General features: G+C 33.3%; 1 protein-coding gene across 7 annotated transcripts in view; it reads right to left on the minus strand.

Moving 5' to 3' along the window:
* LOC140450217 (phospholipid-transporting ATPase ABCA3-like) overlaps window positions 1-21,289 on the minus strand; it is a 372,486-nt gene that overhangs the window by 113,212 nt on the left and 237,985 nt on the right. For all 7 annotated transcript variants that reach the window (XM_072543710.1, XM_072543706.1, XM_072543707.1 and 4 more), the window contains exons 4-6: window positions 17,352-17,479; window positions 6,492-6,784; window positions 2,026-2,269 (exon numbers count right to left, since the gene is read on the minus strand). In XM_072543710.1, the coding sequence (XP_072399811.1) occupies window positions 2,026-2,269; window positions 6,492-6,784; window positions 17,352-17,479 (665 nt within the window). The remainder of the gene's footprint in view (window positions 1-2,025; window positions 2,270-6,491; window positions 6,785-17,351; window positions 17,480-21,289) is intronic.

A 21,289-nucleotide genomic window follows, 5' to 3' on the forward strand; every position in this document is an offset into this window, starting at 1 on the left:
GTCTTTGGACTGTCAATAGTCAAGTATTGTCCTGGTGAGTAAGCTTGTTGACAATTTGCAACAAATTTTTCAAAAATTTCCCTAATAGGAGCCAACTTAAGACTGTTGCCTTTCTTGACGATTGTCTACATTATCGAAACGTAAGCACTGCAATAAAAATGTAAATCTATTGAGTGCCATCACTGAACGAATTATATCGATTAGTGTACCATTTGATCGCCAAAGGTTGTTTAGATTACGATGAGCATTTCTATATATAACCGCTAGGTAATGGAGGCCAAATAATGCCTTCATTTCAACAATATTGGTCCTGCTACAATATGCTTTATCTTTGTAGGCTAACGCTTTTTTATCTATCAATACATTAGTGCAGACCGTGATACCTTCAAGCATTTCTTCATAAAGAAAAGAAGCCAGCAATCTAAAAAAGTCTTAGCATTTTTAGCATATGGTTTGGATCCTGGTAAGTTCGAAATTATGTTCTCTGCCCTCGTTATAACTGCTTTATTACTATGGTGTTTTCTCCATTTTGTTTTGGAATTTCTACCTAAATAATAAGGATAGTTTTTATCTTCTATTCGCTTATTTTCAGATTCCAATACTTCTAGTTCCTCAATTTCTTTATTTTGTTTACCATCAGACTGATTACTTATATGATCAATTTCGTTTTCATCGTCGGAATCCATAATTTCGTACTCATCATCTTCGAGTTCCTGCCAAAGTGCCAATAGTTTGGCTTGTTCTTTTTCGTAATTTATTCTAAAGAAAAAAGTTTTTATGTACAACAAATAACGCCACGAATTAAAATTGTCTTTAGTTACCTTGCGAATTAAAATTGTGTCTTCGTCACCCAGGTGGGGTCTAATCGGATTGCAGAACACTGTACTCACTTTGACGATCAACTTACAACTGAAATTGGTTCAGAATACCCAACTACAACATGTTTTAGGAAGTTATAGGCAACCAATAGAACATCCGTGTATTAACCATAGAATTATGCTAGATCTAAGTGTGTTAGGGGTACCATTAGACCCCACCTGGGTGACGCTGGGTTAACTACACATCTTATGATAAACTAACAGCCAATTGACAGGATAAACAACTACACATATCTTGATACTAACATAAACAGCCAATGGGACCACTCTATTGAAATAAAACAACGCATAGGAAAAGCAAGATCAACGTTCGTAAAGATAAAGTCTCTTTACAGAAGTCACGATTTACCACTTAGTATAAAAATCTCTATTATCAGATGATATGTATTTTCTAAATTATTATACGGAGTAGAGGCAATGACGCTCTCTGACGCTTTTTTAGGAAAGCTCGAGTCCTTCGAGATGTGGTGTTATAGGCGCATCTTACAAATTTCATAGATGGATCGTGTGACTACTATTGAGGTCCTACGTAGAATGGGCAAGAAATGCGAGATCTCTAACACAATCAAAGAGCGCAACTTAGAATATCTTGGCCATTTTATGAGAAATGAACACAGATATGGCTTATTGCAATTCATTTTTCAGGGCAAGGTATCTGGAAAGGGTGGACCAGGGAAAAGAAGAATATCTTGGCTTCAAAACCTAAAAAAGTGATTCAATACGTCTACAATCGGACTATTCCGAATAGCTGCAAGTACAGTTAAGATAGCTATGCTAATCGCCAACATCCGGAACGGATAGGCACCGTAAGAAAAAGAAGGGCATGCTTTGGATGCATTGTCGTTGTTTATTGTTATAAATCCTATCTGATTTTTAATGATGTGTCCCAGTTTGTTCTGTAGGGACTTCCAAGTGTACAATCTTGTTGATGGTAACTTGCCAAGTATTAGTTTATGATGTTTTTACAAACTTTATTATTTGATCGGCTTGTTTATTTCTGGTTCCTAATCCATACTTGCCAACTACGTTTAATTCGCCTCTTATTAAACAACGAAAAATATATGGTTAATTAAAATAAAAGCCATTCTTAAAGTTGAAATTAATTAAGAAATTTTTTTTTTATTTTTTCGTTTCATTTTTCACTTACCTTTGTTAAACAGGACGCTAACTGCGAAGCAAAAAGTAATAGTGGCGCAGTTATAAAACATTAAAAATAAAAGTAGAACAAACGGATTGGCTTTGGTAAATACAGTAAAATCCGTATTGGTATACCATCTTACTTTTAAAAATATTACCATCAATACGGATGATATTAATAGAAACATGAAGCATTTCACAAACCATGCTGTCCAGTGCAACCAATTTGGGAGACCCATTATCTTCATCGATTCCTACAAAAGATTATATGATAAATGTAAAATATTTCAGCAATTATTTATTAAAAAGACATATAACCTCTGGTTGTGTTTTATGTCTCTCAAGATGATTCCTAAATCAAAAATTAAGGTAAACCCGGGGAAGTGTGATTGTGGGGCAAGTGTGACTATACTATATAAAATGTTCTACAATTTAGGGATGCCAGCAGCATCTTGTGAGTATGAACTTAAGTTCTTGAAACAGCGATCTATGCAAATACGCAGTTTGTAGAAAACAAGTAATTTGATATTTTACCGTTGGCGTATGTTAGTACGAATTAACTTATTATATTACGTTGTATGTATTAAAAAAATTGCCAATTTTAATTTTTAACTGAATTATGACTTGGGTCACACTCGTTTATAATGCCTACTGGGGTATATGCGACCACGTGTACTGGTCGGGCACATATACCGGGCACATAAATTATATAATATTCCTAAAACAACATTATTCGACCATGTAACTGGTGCTCGAGGAGTTAAAAGCAAATCGCAAGGGAGGGCTTCAGCAATTCCACTCCAAGATGAGACTAGATTGGCCCAAGGACTAAAAACTATAGAGCATTGGGGATTTGGAATATCTAGATTGAAACTACTAGAGATTGTTCACGAATTTGTTACCAAAAATGACATAAAAACTACATTTAAGGATAACACTCCTGGGGATGAATGGTTCGGGAGTTTCAAAAGACGTCACCAACTTAGCACAAAAACCCCCAAGCTGTGGAGTACTCAAGAAAAAAAATGACAGATTCTTTCATCATCCAAGAATATTTTGATATTCTCAAAAAAACTTTAGTTCAGCAAAAATTAGAGGACAAGCCGCAACTCGTGTGGAATATGGACGAAACATCCATTTCTCACAACCCCAAAAAAACCAAAGTCGTGGAAGCTAAAGGTTAACCAAGTTCGAGAACTACTTCTGGTCCAGGAAGAGAAAACACTACGGTTTTTTCAGCAGTGTCTTCATCAGGGACGAAGGCACCACCACTAATCGTATTCAAGGAAAAAAATATTTGGGATTCCTGGCTACCAGATAACAAGAACTCATTTTCGGGAACTGCTTATGCAGCCAGTCCCAATGGATGGATGAAGAGTGACATATTCTTTAATTATTAAAAAAAACGTTTATTCCCACATTAGGACAAAATAGGCCGGTACTGTTGATATATGAAGGTCATAGTACCCCTATTATTATTGAACTACTTGAATTAGAACGACAGAATGATGTCACAATCATCAAACTTCTTCCTCATACCAGCCACCTTCTGCAGCCTTTGGATTTAGCAGTATTTAAGTCTCTAAAAGACGGTTGGGACCAACAACTCGTAACCTGGCAGAGACATAATAATGGCCTTAAAATTCCAAAAAAAAAGAGTTTTCTCTGACGATAGGCAATACATAGAAAAACGTAAGCGTAAAAATGATTAAAAACGGGTTTAGAAAAGCTGGTATATATCCATTTAACCGTCATGTCATACGAAAGGAAAAATACCACCCTGAAAGCCTAAAAAGATGGAAAGAACAAAAGAGTTTAGAAGACCAAACAATAGTTGTAGCTTAAATCGCAAATACTAATATGGATGCTATTACCGCCGGCAATATTTATCAGTAAATAAACACCAGATTGTGGAAAACCATACAACCAATATTTCTGATGCAACTCCAAGTAGTAGTTCTTCAAAAATAGGTTTTGAGGAGCTGCTATTAAACACTGTTAAACAGACAAATAAGCACAGCCCTTCGGGCTCAAAATGAAAAAAGTAGCTGCAGGGGCAGAAGTCATTACTTCTGAAGAAGTTCTGAATAAACTTACAGAAGAAAATAGATTGAAGAACATAAAAGAAATAGAAAAACAAACAAAAGAAGAAGAACGCAGAAAGAAAAAAGAAGCAAAAATTCAAAAACCGAAGAGGATTAAGAAACGAGAAGAAACTTTTATTAGCTCAGAATCGGAAGAAGATTTGGTAGAATATGTTTACTCTGAAGATGATTTACATCCTGAAATATTTGAAAAAAACGAGCAAATAATTGAGAAAGAAGTGCCAACAGTTGAAGAGTTGGAAAAGACCCAAATCGCGCTGGATATTTGAGTTGTTGTAGGGTACACATCTAAAAAACATATTAAACATTTTATTGGAAGAATTGATAACAAGATTGAAAATGAGTGTAAAATTTGATTGTTGATGAAAGATATAAAAGAGTAGGAATACCTTTTTTTGGCCTGATATAGAAGACACGGATATGATAGTTGAAGACGATATCGTAAAATCTTCAACAGAACCCGTTAAAGACAGAAGGGATCGTTTTATTTTTGACCTAAATTTTGTCGAGTTGAACCTTTAAATCTGAAAAAGTTTGTAACTTGCTTAAAAAAAATAAATTAAAATTTTTCAAAGACTGAAAAATTTGTTTTTTCTTGCAATTTTAAATTATTTACACTTGTCCCAAAAATATCACACGCTGTTGTAATGTAGTACTATGCTACCGTAACCTTAGCCATTTCCATATCAATTAATGTATCGAGCAAAAAAAGAACTCTAATTATACGGACTAAGTATTAAACTGAACGCCTTGTTTGAAAATCAGTGCTAGTTGACAAGCGATTTGAAGCAGAACTAAATGGGAATAAACACAAACGATATTAAATAGAGAACAAAACCGGCAGACGAGAGGCATGATTCTACGACACGAGAGATCTAAAATATCTAAAAACTACTGTCAGTTATAGTGTATATATATATATATATATATATATATATATATATATATATATATATATATATATATAAAGTTGTATTTTTACTGTACTTCTGATAGCTTGGTAGCTTATACAGATGCTGACTGGGCTAATAAAGTTATTGATAGAAAATCCATAAGTGGATACTGTTTTAAAATATTTGGTAATTTAATTTCTTGGAGTTCAAAAAACAAACATTTGTAACTTTATCAAGTACGGAATCAAAGTTTGTAGCAGTTTGCACTGCAGCATGTGAATTTTTATATATTAAAAATTTGTTCTCAGATTTAGAAATTAATATACAATTGCCAGTTTGTTTGTTTGAAGATAACCAAAGCACTATTAAATTAGTTCACAACTTTGAGAATAACAGGAGATGCAAACATATAGATGTTAAACTGCATTTTGTGTTCGACATAGTAAATAGTAACATGTTAAAATTAGAATATATTAATACAGATAGTCAGCTGGCAGATGTGTTCACTAAAGCTTTAAGTAGTGAAAAATTTTCTAAATTTGTCAAAATGTTAAATTTAGTAGTTTAGTTTAGAGTTTTTATTTCACATGGTAGCATTTTACAGGTTTGAGGCAGGGTGTTGGAGTACACTCAATTTTGGGAGCAAACCTTTAAAATGTTGTGCTGGCAACAATGACAGCAAGTTACTGTCTTCAGTAACACCTGTTATGTGTTTGTGTCTGTAACATTACGCCTAATATAAAATAAAATTAATTCTTAACACATTTTCCAAACATTATTTAAAGAACCTAACAGTTACCACTTTAAAATTACTTCTTCTCGCCAGGCACCAATTATGTCCCAATAAATTCGTCATAGACTGTTTTCACGTAGTCAGTACCGATTTTCTACATATACCTTTCCAATGTCTGACGGTTATTAATAAATTTTTTAATAATCATAAAATCGACAACTTTCACAATATGAAATACACAATATGAAAAGTTCTTTTTGCTGCTGTTATTAAAAATATCCTAAAAAAATTTAGCTGGTTATCTATAAATTTCATCACAGTCGTATTTCCGACATATTCAAGGCGTCCGACGGATTGAATGGTCCATATTTATCACCAGACAATTTTATTTTCGTGTTTTTCTTATAATTTTTAAGCCATTAAATTAAAAAGAATAGCAGTATCTATAAATTCTCGATATGTCGTAAAATCGAATTGTTTTGGGAAAATGAGAGGAAAACCGCCCCAAAACCAAAAAAAGTCGTAGAGGGAAACCGTATTAGACTCGACCTAATGAAGCGATACTCGAGTTTTTAGAGAGTATCTATTATAAACCTTTTGGCCGACGGGCACACTAACTATAAACTTTTTACTATTTTTTATTTTTTATAGTTTCGGGACATCTATATTGTAGGTATGATTTGGATGATTTTAAAAAATGACAAAACTGAATAAATCATTAAATGATTTATCTAAATACACCTACTTTAAGTTGCTTTTCCTTTTCCGTGGTTATTGACTTGACAGTATTAATACACGTGTAGACAAAACTTAACATTATTATAATACCGATCAGTGATTTCAAAGCTGTCAGTAGAATATCTTCATACCATGGTGCATTCGGAAACCTTCGCATGTTGACTAAAGGAAATTTATTTTTCATAAGCCAGGTTATAAGATCGAGATAATCGTTCGTAGCATAAGTTATGTTACTCTTCGCCAATAAAATACTGAGTGTTAGATAATATTGCAGTCCCAGGAAACCTTCTCTGTAATAACCTAAAAGTAAAACATAGCCTATTTAGACATTATATTTCGGGACAAATAATATTACAATCATTGATTTAAATGCTTCTTTAACAAGTTGACATCTTTTTTTGTTCAACAATTTGTCTTTTGCCACGATATAATATCCAATTCGAATAGCAATGCACTTGTGTCATCATGTACGTTTCATTACGAATATTTCCTTCTTAAAATAATCGATGCAAAAAATATCTCACATATCCCAAAATCTGAAATACCCTAAATAACTTGAACTAAATAATATGAAACAAAAATTATGTTGTAGAGACCTCAGCCTAAATCTTAGAAAACGAGTATTAAAGTGTTATGTATTGTAGCGAGATTAAATAAAACGAGCGGTTCTTAATTTATATAAATATATTTATTTATAAGTTTACAGCACGAAAATATCTTATCCACTCCACTAACTCATAACAGCGTTCATATATATATACATATATATATATATATATATATATATATATCAAAAGTATTATTCTAGAATCATCTGGAGTAGTCCATCTCTAGATCGAAGGCACTATTGAAAAGGCCATAGATTGTATATTCGAGATTCATCCTTCTATGAATTGTGACACGTAACATGCATCAGAGATCTGCTATTTCATTACAGTATTTTCTGTTCTTTTATATGGTTTGGAGATATGGACTAAATAAACAATGTCTCACTAAATTGGAAGCATTTGAAATGTGGAGATATCGAAGAATGCTGAGAATTTCCTGTACAGAGAGAAGAACCAATGAAGAAGTACTAAGAAGAATAGCGAACAACAGGGAAATAGAGGATTCCATCAAAATAAGAAAACTACAATATCTGGGTCATATAACACGTGGTGACTGATATGAATTCCTAAAACTAATAATGCAGGGAAAGATTCAAGGAAAGTGCATAGAAGATGAATGTCCAGGCTGAAAAACCTCAGAGAATGGTTTGGATGCAGCTTAACTGAACTCTTTCGGGCTGTAGTGTCAAAAGTTAGAAAAGCCAGTGATGATTGCCAACCTTCGTCGCAGAGATGGCACGTAGAGAAGATAAATGCACTAACACTTTCAAACAATACTATAAAACCTCGGTGAGTTATTTTTTACCATCAGACGATTTATTTGTAATCAATACTTTGACAAATTATTCGTCTTTGAAACAAGAAATTTTCAAACTTTTTACTCAAAATTCAAACATTTTCCTTCAAGAAAATAATCCACTTAAGTGTCTTACTTGGAAACATTACAATCAAGTTTCTTCTTTATTTACTATATAAATATGGTTTTGAAGATATTTTTTGGGGCATTTTAATGCAATTCCTATTTTTATTGGGAATAAGCCACAATTTAAGTTTAAAATAAGTTTATTTTTATCGTTTCTATTTCCACTTCTAAAATTGTTCTCAAAATACAAAACACTAATAAATTAAATAAATTTTGTTTTTTTTACTTGGTGAAAAATTCTTTAATAGTTTAATTTTATCAGACCCATTTATATTGACAATTTAAGATGACTTATTGTAAGATAGTTCATTTGAGCAGAGGAGAGCGGTACACATTGACACATACAGTCCATCTAATTTACAAACCGTTTCACCTCATTATCTACGTCAGATATCGAAGTTGACATAGTTGCCAAAGTATAAAAAAATCCTGAATCCATTTTTAATCAAATAGGTCACATAATTATTATTATACTCTTTACAGAGACTATTTAAATTCTTACGTGATATTTTTTAAATAAAACACACTAATTTTGTTCTAAAAAGAACAGATTTTATTAAATAGGTAAAAATATAAAACAACAGGTATTCACTTTAAAATTTAAAATAATAAAGTACAAAAAGTGTCAACACCGCAACTATCAAATAAGTGTGACCAATTTATGCCAAAATTTCACCTTCGTTCGATTACAGTTACAGTGTGTTCCGAACAAATGTTCTTCACAAAAACGCTTTATAATGCATTTATACAAATTAAATGAAACATATTGTTATCTATTTCTTTAAGTTAACATTAATAGAAATCTTTAAATATTAGTTCTACGCGTATATAATAAAATATGTTCAGTGGCTGTAATGCCAGTGTACTCGGCAAAGTGATTCTAAAAAAGAACACACCTACCGCTTAAATATTTCGTGTTGGTATTATGTGACGTCACGGGCTATGACGCCGATGACGTGCAACGGTATGTAAATTAGATGAAGTATAGTACACAAGAAAAAACACTGTTGTTAACTAAATCAAATTTGCCACCACATTGCCACTCGCTCTGCAACGGATACTACATAATGCATTGCCAATTGCCTGCGCCGACAGTATTTTGTTTTAATATACGGAGTAGTAGACATTATACGACGTGTTTTATTGTCCTTTGTGTCTGAGATTTAAAAACGGGAGCATTTATAAAAAGGTATGTTGCCTATAAATAAATAGTTTTATTAGGTTTTATTATAAATAGGTGTCATATGTCGTTATAATACTTGTGATGAATGCCTTTTAACCCATAAATATCGTTGCCAATAATTTCCATAATAATACTATTGTTCTGAAGCTATTTTCTTGTGGCATTTTAAATTAATTAATATTTAAATGGGAATAAGCCACAATTAAAGGTTAAAATACATTTATTGACGTTTCAATTTCCACTTCGGAAATCAAATGAAATGGAAATTGAAACGTCAATAAATGTATTTTAACCTTTAATTGTGGCTTATTCCCATTTAAATATTAATTAATTTAAAATGCCACAAGAAAATAGCTTCAGAACAATATTAAGAAACCGTTATGGGCCCAGCGTTATTCAAAATTTTCGGAGATTGGAAATTCTATACAAGAAACTGGCACATTGTCAAAATTCAATCAAATTTTTACGAAGATGTAGAGACAACAACCTAATACCAAAGGGCTTGAAGTTACGTCCAGCATATTCAAGCAGAAGGTTGAACAACATTCTACATAGAGCCAGCTTGTCCATGATCCGCGAACGGTTACAGTATCATAGATCAAATTTATTTTTTGTTGAACAAGATATTGTAAGTATTGAAGATTTACTTTTCGATGTGATATCAAATTCTGATTTTGATCAAATTATTTTTAGTTTACATATAGTATATGAAAATTCATATATTAAACAAAGAGATATACATTTAAATAAATTTAATATTCTATTAGAACAAAACAGTATACACACTTTAGATAACCTAAATAGAAATAATGACATTTTAGCGACAGTTGTCAATATATCAAATAGACATTTAAATGCAACGGAGAATTTAATACTGTCAAAGGGTCTAAACTTTGCTGTTACTCAGCCATCAATACCAAAATTAGACATAATAAGCTCAGTGGAAAAAATATCTCAATGTTTACCAGATTTCCGAAGTGGAAATTGAAACGTCAATAAATGTATTTTAACCTTTAATTGTGGCTTATTCCCATTTAAATATTAATTAATAATAATACTAATTTATGTTAATAAATATATTTTTAGTGAAACTGATTTTCTATTATCGTCGGTTACTGGCAGACAGATTGATGATTTTGATATCTATGACGGGCAAAAAGCTATGGTTGTACTAAGAAATTCTACCAATCAAAAGAAAATGCTTCTACTTTATCTAATACAGCCCAAGAATCTGAACCGAACCGAATACCTAACACGGAAGGCAAGAAAACCCGCACAACAGCAGCAGTCAAGGAAGTGAAACGAAATATTTTGTAAAGCTTTAAGCACAAAAGGATGTAAAAAGGAGCCTCCCAGAAAAAAGACCACGCCATATAAAAGTTATTTAGAAACGGATTCCGGAAGTTTAGATTTGGCAGACTCTTCAGATGATGAATTAAGCTCTCCTATGATGCAGGAACAAAAGGATGGCTCAGAATCTTATCTAATTGCTGAAAATACTGAGATTTTAAAAGACTCCTTTGTGTTGGTGAAATTTGAGAAGAACATCCATCATGTAGCCAAAATTTTGGAAATTGTGAACTCTCATGAATTTAAAATTTCATATTTGAAAAGAAGTATGAAAGTTTCCAATTAATTTTAACTTTCAGATGTTCCTGATATTCATATGGGTTGGAAATCTGATTTTGTTATGTTATTTCCAGCACCTATATATACAGAAAACAACCGACTATCTTGCTATTATAGATATGGTAGGAGTTTAATAATTTTATTGTACGGTAACTTGAAGAAATAATAAATATTTTTTGTATTTAATCATTGTTTTAACACTTTCTCATTGTATACCACATCACGTTTCAAACTGTACCACCCGTGGTACACATTAAAACAAATTCAGTTATGCATATTTCTGAAAATTTCTAAGCTACTATTTTTACTTTATTATGAATAACTATCAAATTTTATAAACAAATGTACAAAGATAACAGAACTCTAAATGGAGATTTTTTCGAAGATCGTATTCCGATGTTAGAGTACATTTCCTAAAAATTGTGTCATTGTGTACCAGTCTCCCCTATATGAAATCGATTTTATCTTTAAAATATCCAGCAGAAAAATCATAGCATGTAATTCGTCTTTAAAAAGACAACTACATACAATGATGACAGTAAAATTCTACTGTAAATCATGAGGAAAAACCAGGAAAAAACCTCATAATACTCTCCCGACTTGGTAAGTTTCTTTTAAACTCTCACTAAACACTAAACTTCGATTTTCTATGTGTTATTTAAAAACGGAAATGATGGATCCTCGATATGTTGTTGACTTACTATTAGTGGTATTTTCTTTAAGTTGATTTCCATTTAGCATAATTAGAGCCGCTTCTTTGATTTTTCTCTTTTTACCATCTGATTTTTTAGGACTATACTTGAATCGATATTCTCTACTGTTAATATAAGATTGATGTTCACTTATTCTATCATTGAATGGTCTTGATGTTTCACCTAAATAAAAATGATCGCATTCAAAATGTATTATATAAATACAATTCTTTGTTCTTTCTTGTTCATTCTAAGTTTTTCTGATAATCTTTCTATGTATTGTATTTTTATTTTTCTCGTATTATTCCTTGTGAATGCAGTAGGATCCCATTTTAAGTTGTTGTGTTCCAGAATCGACCGAATGGATTTTGTGGATTTTTCCACCAAATGTTTTGAGGATCTATCTTTCTTCGGAACTTCCACAACGCTTTCAATGATATCTTCCATTTCGATTTCATATGCCTTTATATCAATCGGGCAGAAGTTTTCAGATAAGCGGATTTTCTTTAGGTAATTAACCATTTTTATTGAAGTGAAAGATACTACTTTAGCAACATAAAATCGTACGATGCTCATTCCAATAAGCTTTGTTAGGTAGAATCAACCAGTTTCCAGTGTAAACTCTGTTCGTGTGTCTGGTTTGTTATTTTTAGATATATATCCTTCCCAATCTATGTCTGACTCATGCTCGGAAGACGGATCCGAACTATCATCGTAAGGAATGCTTTCGACGTCGTCGTTGTCAGAAGATGAATTGTTAAATCCTTCGATTGGGAAATACTGGTTTAGTCTTTTTAATTTTATTGCCTGTTAAATGATGCTTTCTCGGTTGGGTGTCCATAACTTTTCTTTTCACAGCTGTTTTCTTCATATTTTTATACAATCTTTCCTCGTGCTCGTTTTCTACATATTTTTTTCCCAGGTGTACCAGTTAAGACTCGACACTTGCCCGTTTTACGACCTTTTTGTATGTTTGTTCTTGGAGGTGCCTTAGGTAAAAGGCGGAATACCTCTGGTGACTTGTATGGTAGCTCAGGTTCTTCGGTCATTCATTGATATTAGCAGGATTATCTCTATCAGTGACCGAAGAACTATAGAACTCGTGTTCTTGAAATACATTTTCATTCACTGACCACCAGATCCCTAAAACTATGAATCCAGATTCAATATTTGAATCAAACCAATAGATATTGGTTTTTCTGGGTTTATTATCATCCATTTGGTGCACGCGTTGTTATAATAAGTTTTATATGGGCCAAAAACACTGCAATCGAGGGGTTGGAGCTTATGTCTCGTATGAGGTGGAATAGTCAATATTACGATCCCATGATATTTAGCTAATTAGTTTATTTAATTAAGATAAGTTGATGATTTCGGGAATATTATGACTTTCATTTTTCTCATGGCGCTGTCTCCTTTTGAAGGTTGGCGATCTCCTCAGGTCTTTCAGCCACGAGTTCTATCGTCTTCCTACTGATCTTTTGCCCTGTACTTTTCCTTTCAGTATAACTTGAAGTAATTCATATCTTTCGCCTCTTGACACATGACCTAAGTATTGCATTTTCCTCTCTTTGGTTATTCGTAGTAATTTTTTTTTGTTTACACATGCGACGAAGTACCTCAACATTAGTAACTCTTTGTACCCATGGAATTCTTGGCATTCGTCTGTATATATACATCTTAAAGGCATCTATTCTTTTTTCTATTTCAGAGTCCATTGTCCAACTTTCACAGCCATACAGTAAGAAAGAAAAAACGTAACATCTGATCATTCGGATTCTAAGCTGCAGACTAAGGTCTGATCTTGTAAAAAATGTTTTCATCCTCATGAATGCTTTCCTTGCTTGTTCGATTCTTGATAAGATTTCTTTTTTTGGATTACACTGACTATTGATATTTGCTCCCAAATATTTTATAGAATTTACCTGTTCTATTATTTGACCCTTGACATACACATGTACGTTTATTGGTGTCTTTGAAAATACTAAAGTTTTAGTTTTGGAAACATTTAGATGTAAACCGAACATTTCGCTGTGTTGAACTACCGCATTTATTATATTTTGTAGTTCTTGTGCATTGCTTGCTCTTAAGACGGTATCATCAGCATATCTGATGATGTCTATGCTGATTCCGTTAATCTTAATTCCGCCTTGGATCTCGTCTAATGCTTCTCTGAATATACATTCCAAATATAAATTAACCAGTAGCGGTGATAGGACGCAACGCTGTCTCACTCCTTGTCGGATTTGTGCATCTTCGGATGTTGTGTGCTCTATTGCAATTGTTGTCGTTTGGTGCCAGTATAGTTCTGAGATAATTCCCAAGTCTTGTTCGTCAACTCCAGTTATTCTCAGAATTTCGATCATCTTTTGATGGTTAACGCAGTCAAATGCTTTTCGATAGTCCATAAAACATGCATATACATCTACATTCATGTCTCTGCATCGCTGCGTTAATACATTTAAAGCAAAAAGGGTCTCTCGTGTTCCCAATCCGTTTCGAAATCCGAATTGAGTGTCACTAATCTGGAACTCGCACTTCTTGTAAATTCGTGTATGGATAATTCTGAGAAAAGTTTTAAGGACATGAGATATCAAGCTTAATATTCGATAATCATCGCATTGTGAGAAATTCGATTTTTTTGGTAATGCTACGAATGTTGATTTTAGCCAGTCTGTTGGTATTTTACCTGTGTCATATATCTTATTGAATAGTGCTGTTATTAAGTCTAGGCTTTTACTTTCATTGTCATGAATTTCATGATTGTTTAATATTACTAATATTTTATCATCGACGGAAGGCTTTGTGATATGTATAAAAAGCCTTAAATATTCTAAGAGTATGGCTCCATTGGACCAACCACTAGGATGAGCCGTTCCCACCGAATCAGCAGGTGCACCTTTCAGCATATAGGGCTTAAAATTCACTCTGGGAAATATAGGGGGGACAGCATTCCCTGAAGGACTTATAGCAGCGATAAATGTTACATTATTACTTCTTTCTCCACTTGTAGCGAAACCAACTTGTTTAATACCCTTGAAAGCTACAATTTTTTCAGGAACGTGAACATTAGTGTTACAACTCTCATCAATATTGTATATTTTACTGGGTGTGAAAGTATGCTTATTCATGAGTTCTTTTTATTTTGAAAAAAAATAATGAGATATTGTGTTTGTTGAAGCTGGTTCCGCGAGATAGGCTAGTGGCTTGTGACTTTCTTAAACTAAGTTACTTATGGCGACTCATAAAGTCAAAGAACCACTGTTTTCCGGCACGATAATTATTATTCCAGTACGGTGGAACTGGCTTATTGTTGGCTTTAGCGTATTCAAATGTTAAAAGTACCATAAGAGAGGAAATTTTTGGGACCACGGGGCAAAAATCTTTGAAGTGTCGTCCGTGACACATGGAATTCCTTTGCAGCTAATCTGACCGATATTTGCTTTTCTTGAATTTCATTGTAAGTATATATATATATATATATATATATATATATATATATATATATATATATATATTTATATATATATATAGTATAGTATATAACAAAAATAAATACTTACTTTTCACAAAATAATTCACTATATTTTTAAGACAGCCGCAAATGATTTCTGGTGACGTTCAACAACTAACCACAGAATGATGACGATTGTAGAAGAGCTTGACATAAGAAACAGAGAGAGTTCGCGCTCCAAATTAAAAAAAAATGGGGTGGCTCATGGTACAAGCTGGTCCAAGGTACTCGCCTCTCCCCTAAATCAAGGATCACTCGAAGAGTGGTGGGTTTTTCAGTCAAAAGGTGGAGAAAAAAAGACAAAGAAGGTGGCTACTTCATATATTTATTCGAAGACGTTTCGCTCTCTAATCAGAAAGCATCATCAGTTCATCTAAAAAGAATAATATAAAAAAACCAAACATCCATAGAGAGATTAATACAAAAGTGTTACCTCAAAAAGACATGTAGCAGTCAAAGGTATAAAATGTAAAAAAGCTTCAGACATTAAACCATTGAATAGTTAAGTTGTATAAACAATCAATTGAAACTAAGTACAGTTTACAATTTAACACAAACTTAGAACAGCAAAAGAAACATGTGGTTATTATAAATTTAATGTAAAAAAATATGTAAAAACTTAAGTAAACAACTAGTATTCGCCGAGAAACTAACAAGATCACAAGATCATCCTTCCAACAATAGAATATTAATTTAGTTTAATTTTAACTTTAGGTAACATTATTATAATGATTGCAAAAGTTTCTTGTACAAAATGTAATGAAAGTTACCACAAAGAGCTTCTACATTTCTACGGATACACTCGGAAAATGGGACCTATTTTATAGTAAACGAACCATCCCGTGAGAGACAGTGTCCTTGAAGTCCAAACATGACAACACAAGGTGAATTACCAACCGCTAATGCATTTGATCTATTTTGTTTTCATCTCTGTGACTTTTAACTGGACTTCTTTGTACTTTTTTACCGGGGCCAAATAACAGCTCCTCTTCTTTTCTATTTCTTTTTCGATTGTCATCGGATGTATTATCATCTGAGTCGGCTATTAGTACTACATCATCTAAGATGGTTCAAGTATCCTCCGTTAATAGGGATTTCCTTATTTTCCCAGTCTATTGACTTAAAGATATCTTCTAGGGCAGCTGTAAATAATTTTGGAGATATTGTGTCTCCTTGTCTTACTCCTCGGTTGATTTTTACTGGTCTTGTTTCGATTCCATTACCCAACGTCACTATAATTTCAGCTTGTTCGTAAATACTATGTATTAATATTCTTTACCTGGAGTCGATCCGGTTGTTGACTAATGCTTCTTCTATTGCCCACAGTTCTACGCTATCGAAAGCTTTTTCATAACCTATAAAAGCCAGACATAATGGGAGATTGTATTCGTTAGTCTTTTCTATTAGGATTTTTAAAGTATATAGATGGTCACAGGTGCTGTACCCTTTTCTAAATCCGGCTTATTCTACTGGTTGATATCAGTCAAATTTAATTGTTAACCTGTTTATAATAATCTTTGTAAAGGGTTTGTAAAGTTGTGAAAGAAGTGAAATTGGTCGATAATTTTTCAGATCTGTGGTGTCTCCCTTTTTGTGTATTAGTATTGTTTTAAGAGTATTCCATTGTTTGGGTATGTTGCCTTGGAATAGACATTTATTAAATAGTATTTTTAGATATGTGATGGCTTCTTCTCCGCATTCCTTCAGCATTTCTGCTAGGATTTCATCGCTTCCGGGAGATTTATTCCTTTTTATTTCTTTTACTGATCTTTCTATTTCTTCGTGGCTTATTTCGGGCATCACTTCTGAGTTAACATTTGTTATCTGCCTTTCAAGTTCTGCTTTGAGGAGTTAGGGGGATCGTTTCTACAACGGTACAGATCGGCGTAGAACTTTTCAATTGAGTTTGCAATATCAGATTTACTTTTTCTAGTTGTCCTTGTTCATTTTTAATGGTTATTATCTTTTTCTTTTCTAGTTTTAGTTTGGTGCATTTGAGACTTCGGTTTTTCTCTATGATTTGTTCTATACGGTCTTCTTGATGTTTTTTAATGTACTCTTTTATCTGTTTTCTTGTAACTCGATTAAGTTCCTTAAATTCTGCAGTGTCTCTTTTATTTTGTCTCAGATCTTTTCTTTGTTTCAGCAATGGATAAATATATATATATATATATATATATATATATATATATATATATATATATATATATATATATATATATATATATATATATGCCTAAATTAAGGCAAAAAAAACAAAAAATTTAGTATGAATACCAAAGTATATAAAAGTTATGTGCCTTCTCTACATATACCTACTTGGAGCTGCTCCTGTAATCAACTTATAAAGTCGAGGTCCCGGCTGCTGATATATTGGAAAAATGAGATTCGTTCTCCAGTTGTTATAATTAAAAGGATCCAACCTTAACCTGGTTTCTCCTGGAAATCTAAAAAAAAAGATAAAACATATTTCAGTATTCATCCAGATTTTCAGAAATACAGTTATTCGTATTCTTTGTATATAACCCTCTACTGTACTAGTCTAAGTTTCAAATCTATATCGATCTTCATTCATCTGTTTAACGCATGAAACATTTTTTGTTATCAAATTTCATACATAGACAAATACGTCTTGCATGTACCTATTGCCTGATAAAATATTCATAGCTACCCTTACTTCACAAATATTAATTAATTTTTTTTAACAAGTTTGACCCATTTGTTTACCAAGCAACTCTTATTCAAACTAAAAATTAAAAACATATCAAATAGGTTTATGAGGTACTGCCTACTAAGCAAGCAATTTAATTTAACCCAGCCTGTTAGACTTGTACACCCCTTAAGAATGACATTCGGGTGTTACAATTCATTGGGGCGAGAAGAATTAACTCTTGTACTCAGGAATCACTCCACCGCGCCCCAATGCTCCAGCTCGTCCCTTTCCCCCTATAGCAGTCTAATACTTTCAGCAAAGTGATTGTCGTGTGTGGAAGTCCTAGGTACAAGAACTCCAACACGATATCCTATCCCGATCAAGGTTTTTCCCTTTTCCCTTTTGTCACAACTATATAAAACCTTCACAAGAATAATAAACAACCGACTAACCTATAAACTTGATAACTACCAACCAGTGGAACAGGCCGGATTCAGGAAAGGGTACAGCACAATCGACCATCTACATGCGCTTAAAATCTTAATTAAGGAAACCAATGAATACAACCTTCCGCTGTACTTAGCATTCGTAGATTATGAAAAGGCTTTCGACAGCATTGAACACTGGGCGGTGGAAGAAGCTCTGGTCAATATAGAAGCTCTGATACATGATATTTACCAAAACGCAACCATGACCGTAATTCTGGACGACAAATTAATAACGGATAATATAAAAGTTAAACGAGGAGTCCGACAAGGCGATATGATTTCACCTAAACTGTGTTCCTTGACCCTCGAAGATATAATAAAATCAACAGATTGGGAAAACAGAGGAATATGTATTAACGGAAAGTACCTAAATCACCTTAGATTTGCGGATAATATACTCCTGATCTCCTCGGAATGACAAGAACTAGAATTAATGCTGAATGAACTTCATGAAAAATCACTGTAAAAAGGCCTAAAAATTAACTTCAACAAAACAAAAGTAATGACAAACACGGAAAACCAAGAGGCAATAAAAATACAAACAGAAAAAATAGAACAGGTAAATGAGTATATCTATCTAGGACAAGCAATCAGAGCTAACAGAGAAAATCAAACAGCCGAAATATCGAGACGAGTAAGAATGGGATGGGCAGCGTTCGGCAAACTTTCTTACGTTCTAAAAAATCAAACAATCCCTCTATACTTAAGAAGCAAGGTAGGTATATAACTCCTTTATAATACCGGTGCTCACCTAAGGAGCACAGACATGGACATTTACACAGGCCAATTTGGATAGGATAAGGAAGGCACAAAGAGCGATGGAGAGACAAAAAAATGTTGGGTATATCACTTAAAGATAGAAAACGTAACCAGTGGATCAGAACCAGAACAAAGACAGTAGACGCGATAGAATAAGCAGCAAAACTGAAATGGAAATGGGCTGAACACAATGAACGTCTCCAAGACGGACGATGGAACAATGCCATCGGAAAGTGGCGTCCATACAATGCAAAGAGATCAAGAGGCAGACCACAGATGAGGTGGAAAGATGACATCAGGAAACAAGGAGGTCAGACATGGCAGAGAACAGCTCAAGATAGGGAAAGATGGAGAGAACTGGGGGAGACCTACATCCAACAATGGAAGTATAGAGAATAGGTTAAAAAAAAACAAGTTTGACCCATTTGTTTACCAAACAACTCTTATTGAAACTAAAAATTAAAAACATATAAAATAGGTTTATGAGGTACTGCCTACTAAGCAAGAAATTTAATTTAACCCAGCCTGTGAGACTTGTACACCCCTTAAGAATGACATTCGGGTGTTACAATTCATTAGGGCGAGAAGGATTAACTATTGTACTCAGGAATCACTCCACCGCGCCCCAATGCTCCATCCCATCCCTTTTCCCCCTATAGCAGTCTAATGCATTCAGCAAAGTGCTTGTCGTGTGTGGAAGTCCTAGGTACAAGAACTCCAACACGATATCCTATCCCAATCAAGGTTAGCCTCTTTTCCTGCTATCTCTGGTGACTTTGCTTGCTCGGGCCCGAAGTCTCGGCGATCGGGGATGTGGGCCTCTCGTGCCCGAGTTTAGGATTTTTTGTTAATTTTTTTATGGCTTTCGACTTTTTGTTAGTAGTTTCGTAATTATTTTCGTGGCATAAGCCGTTTTTTAAGTTTTTTAATTTTTTTTTGAGATATGTCTGAAAAGTAATATCATTAGTTATTATTAGAATTGTCAGTGCTATGTGCTGGGTTGTCTTTTATTGATAGAGCTACGATTTTCTAGATTTAATATGTTGGCCAGGATTTGCTGTTTTGGTCTTTTCTGCTTCCATCGATGGAACGCATCATATCTTATTATCTCTCGCAGTATCGGGCTTGGGTGGTTCTCTAGCTCAGCAAACTTTGTTCTGGCTTTTTCTTCCATCTTGTCTATCACCCTTACTTGTTTCAGTTCTCTAAACAGGCAATGTTCATAAACGTATCGGGGTATATTTACCGCTTCTCTGAGGCTATTATTATATTATTATTGGAAGTATGATGTTGTTAATCAGTCTTACTTTCGTTTTTAGTCTTAATTTGCTTTTTCTACCTGAGTTAGCTTATTGCCGCTCTGGCTGTGGTTGTTTTTTAGATGGTTTGGAGAAGGAAACATATCACGAAGAACAATTTTAAACAAATTTCAAAGAAGATACCTAAGGAAACCTGGAAAACAACCCATATTTTTTTTACGAGAAGAAGAAGATTGTGTTTAGTGTATTGTTGCTTCTGGACAGTTTGGCTTTCCTGTAGATACAACAGAATTAAGTCATACTATTAAGGATTATTTGGACAGATGTGGTAGGAAAGCTAAGACTTTCCAAAATAATTTTTCTCCCTTTCTTCAAATACTTAAACCAAGAAAATCTTTGTCAAATAAAAATACAAATAATCACAAGAAGAAAATCAACATTTCTCTTAGAAAAAGTGTGTGTGTTGTTGAATCAATTGAGGAACCTACGACCTCCACTACAGTTGAAGACTAGCAGCTACTCTACTTTTAGAGCAGAGGACACACTTAATATAAATGATGATTCATCAGATGATGGTAACCTAGATAAACTTGAAAAAGAGAAAGGGAAAGAAAGAGAGTTCATAAATTTTGTAGAAGACAAATGCTATCAAACAAATGGTTTTCATTTTGATAAGGTTGTAAGAGAAGTCGAATGTGTTGTGGTCTTTTCTTTTGAAAGATAGTTCTATCCTGGACAAATTGTTTCCTTTGATACTGATGAAGTTACAATTGGTTCAATGCAGAAATCGCTAAAAATGTGGAAGTGGCCTCAAAAGAAAGATCAACTTACGTACTCTTGGTCCAATGTTTTTGGATCTATCAAACCTCCTAAATATGCAGGTATACATTTTTGGTACCACACTATTTTCAATATACATATAATTGTTTCTAAAACCTTACGATACAGTGTTTTTTATTGAATATTTGCCTTCCTAGGTTTTACGTTTTTGTAAGGCACATCTAGTTACATTTTATGAGGTACTTTTTTTTAACTTATTAAAATAATTCAAAAAATATTTCAATTTTTTGCAATAAACTCTAAAAATATTTTGAGTTT

This window comes from Diabrotica undecimpunctata, chromosome 9 (genome assembly GCF_040954645.1).
Source record: "Diabrotica undecimpunctata isolate CICGRU chromosome 9, icDiaUnde3, whole genome shotgun sequence".
NCBI lineage: Eukaryota > Metazoa > Arthropoda > Insecta > Coleoptera > Chrysomelidae > Diabrotica > Diabrotica undecimpunctata.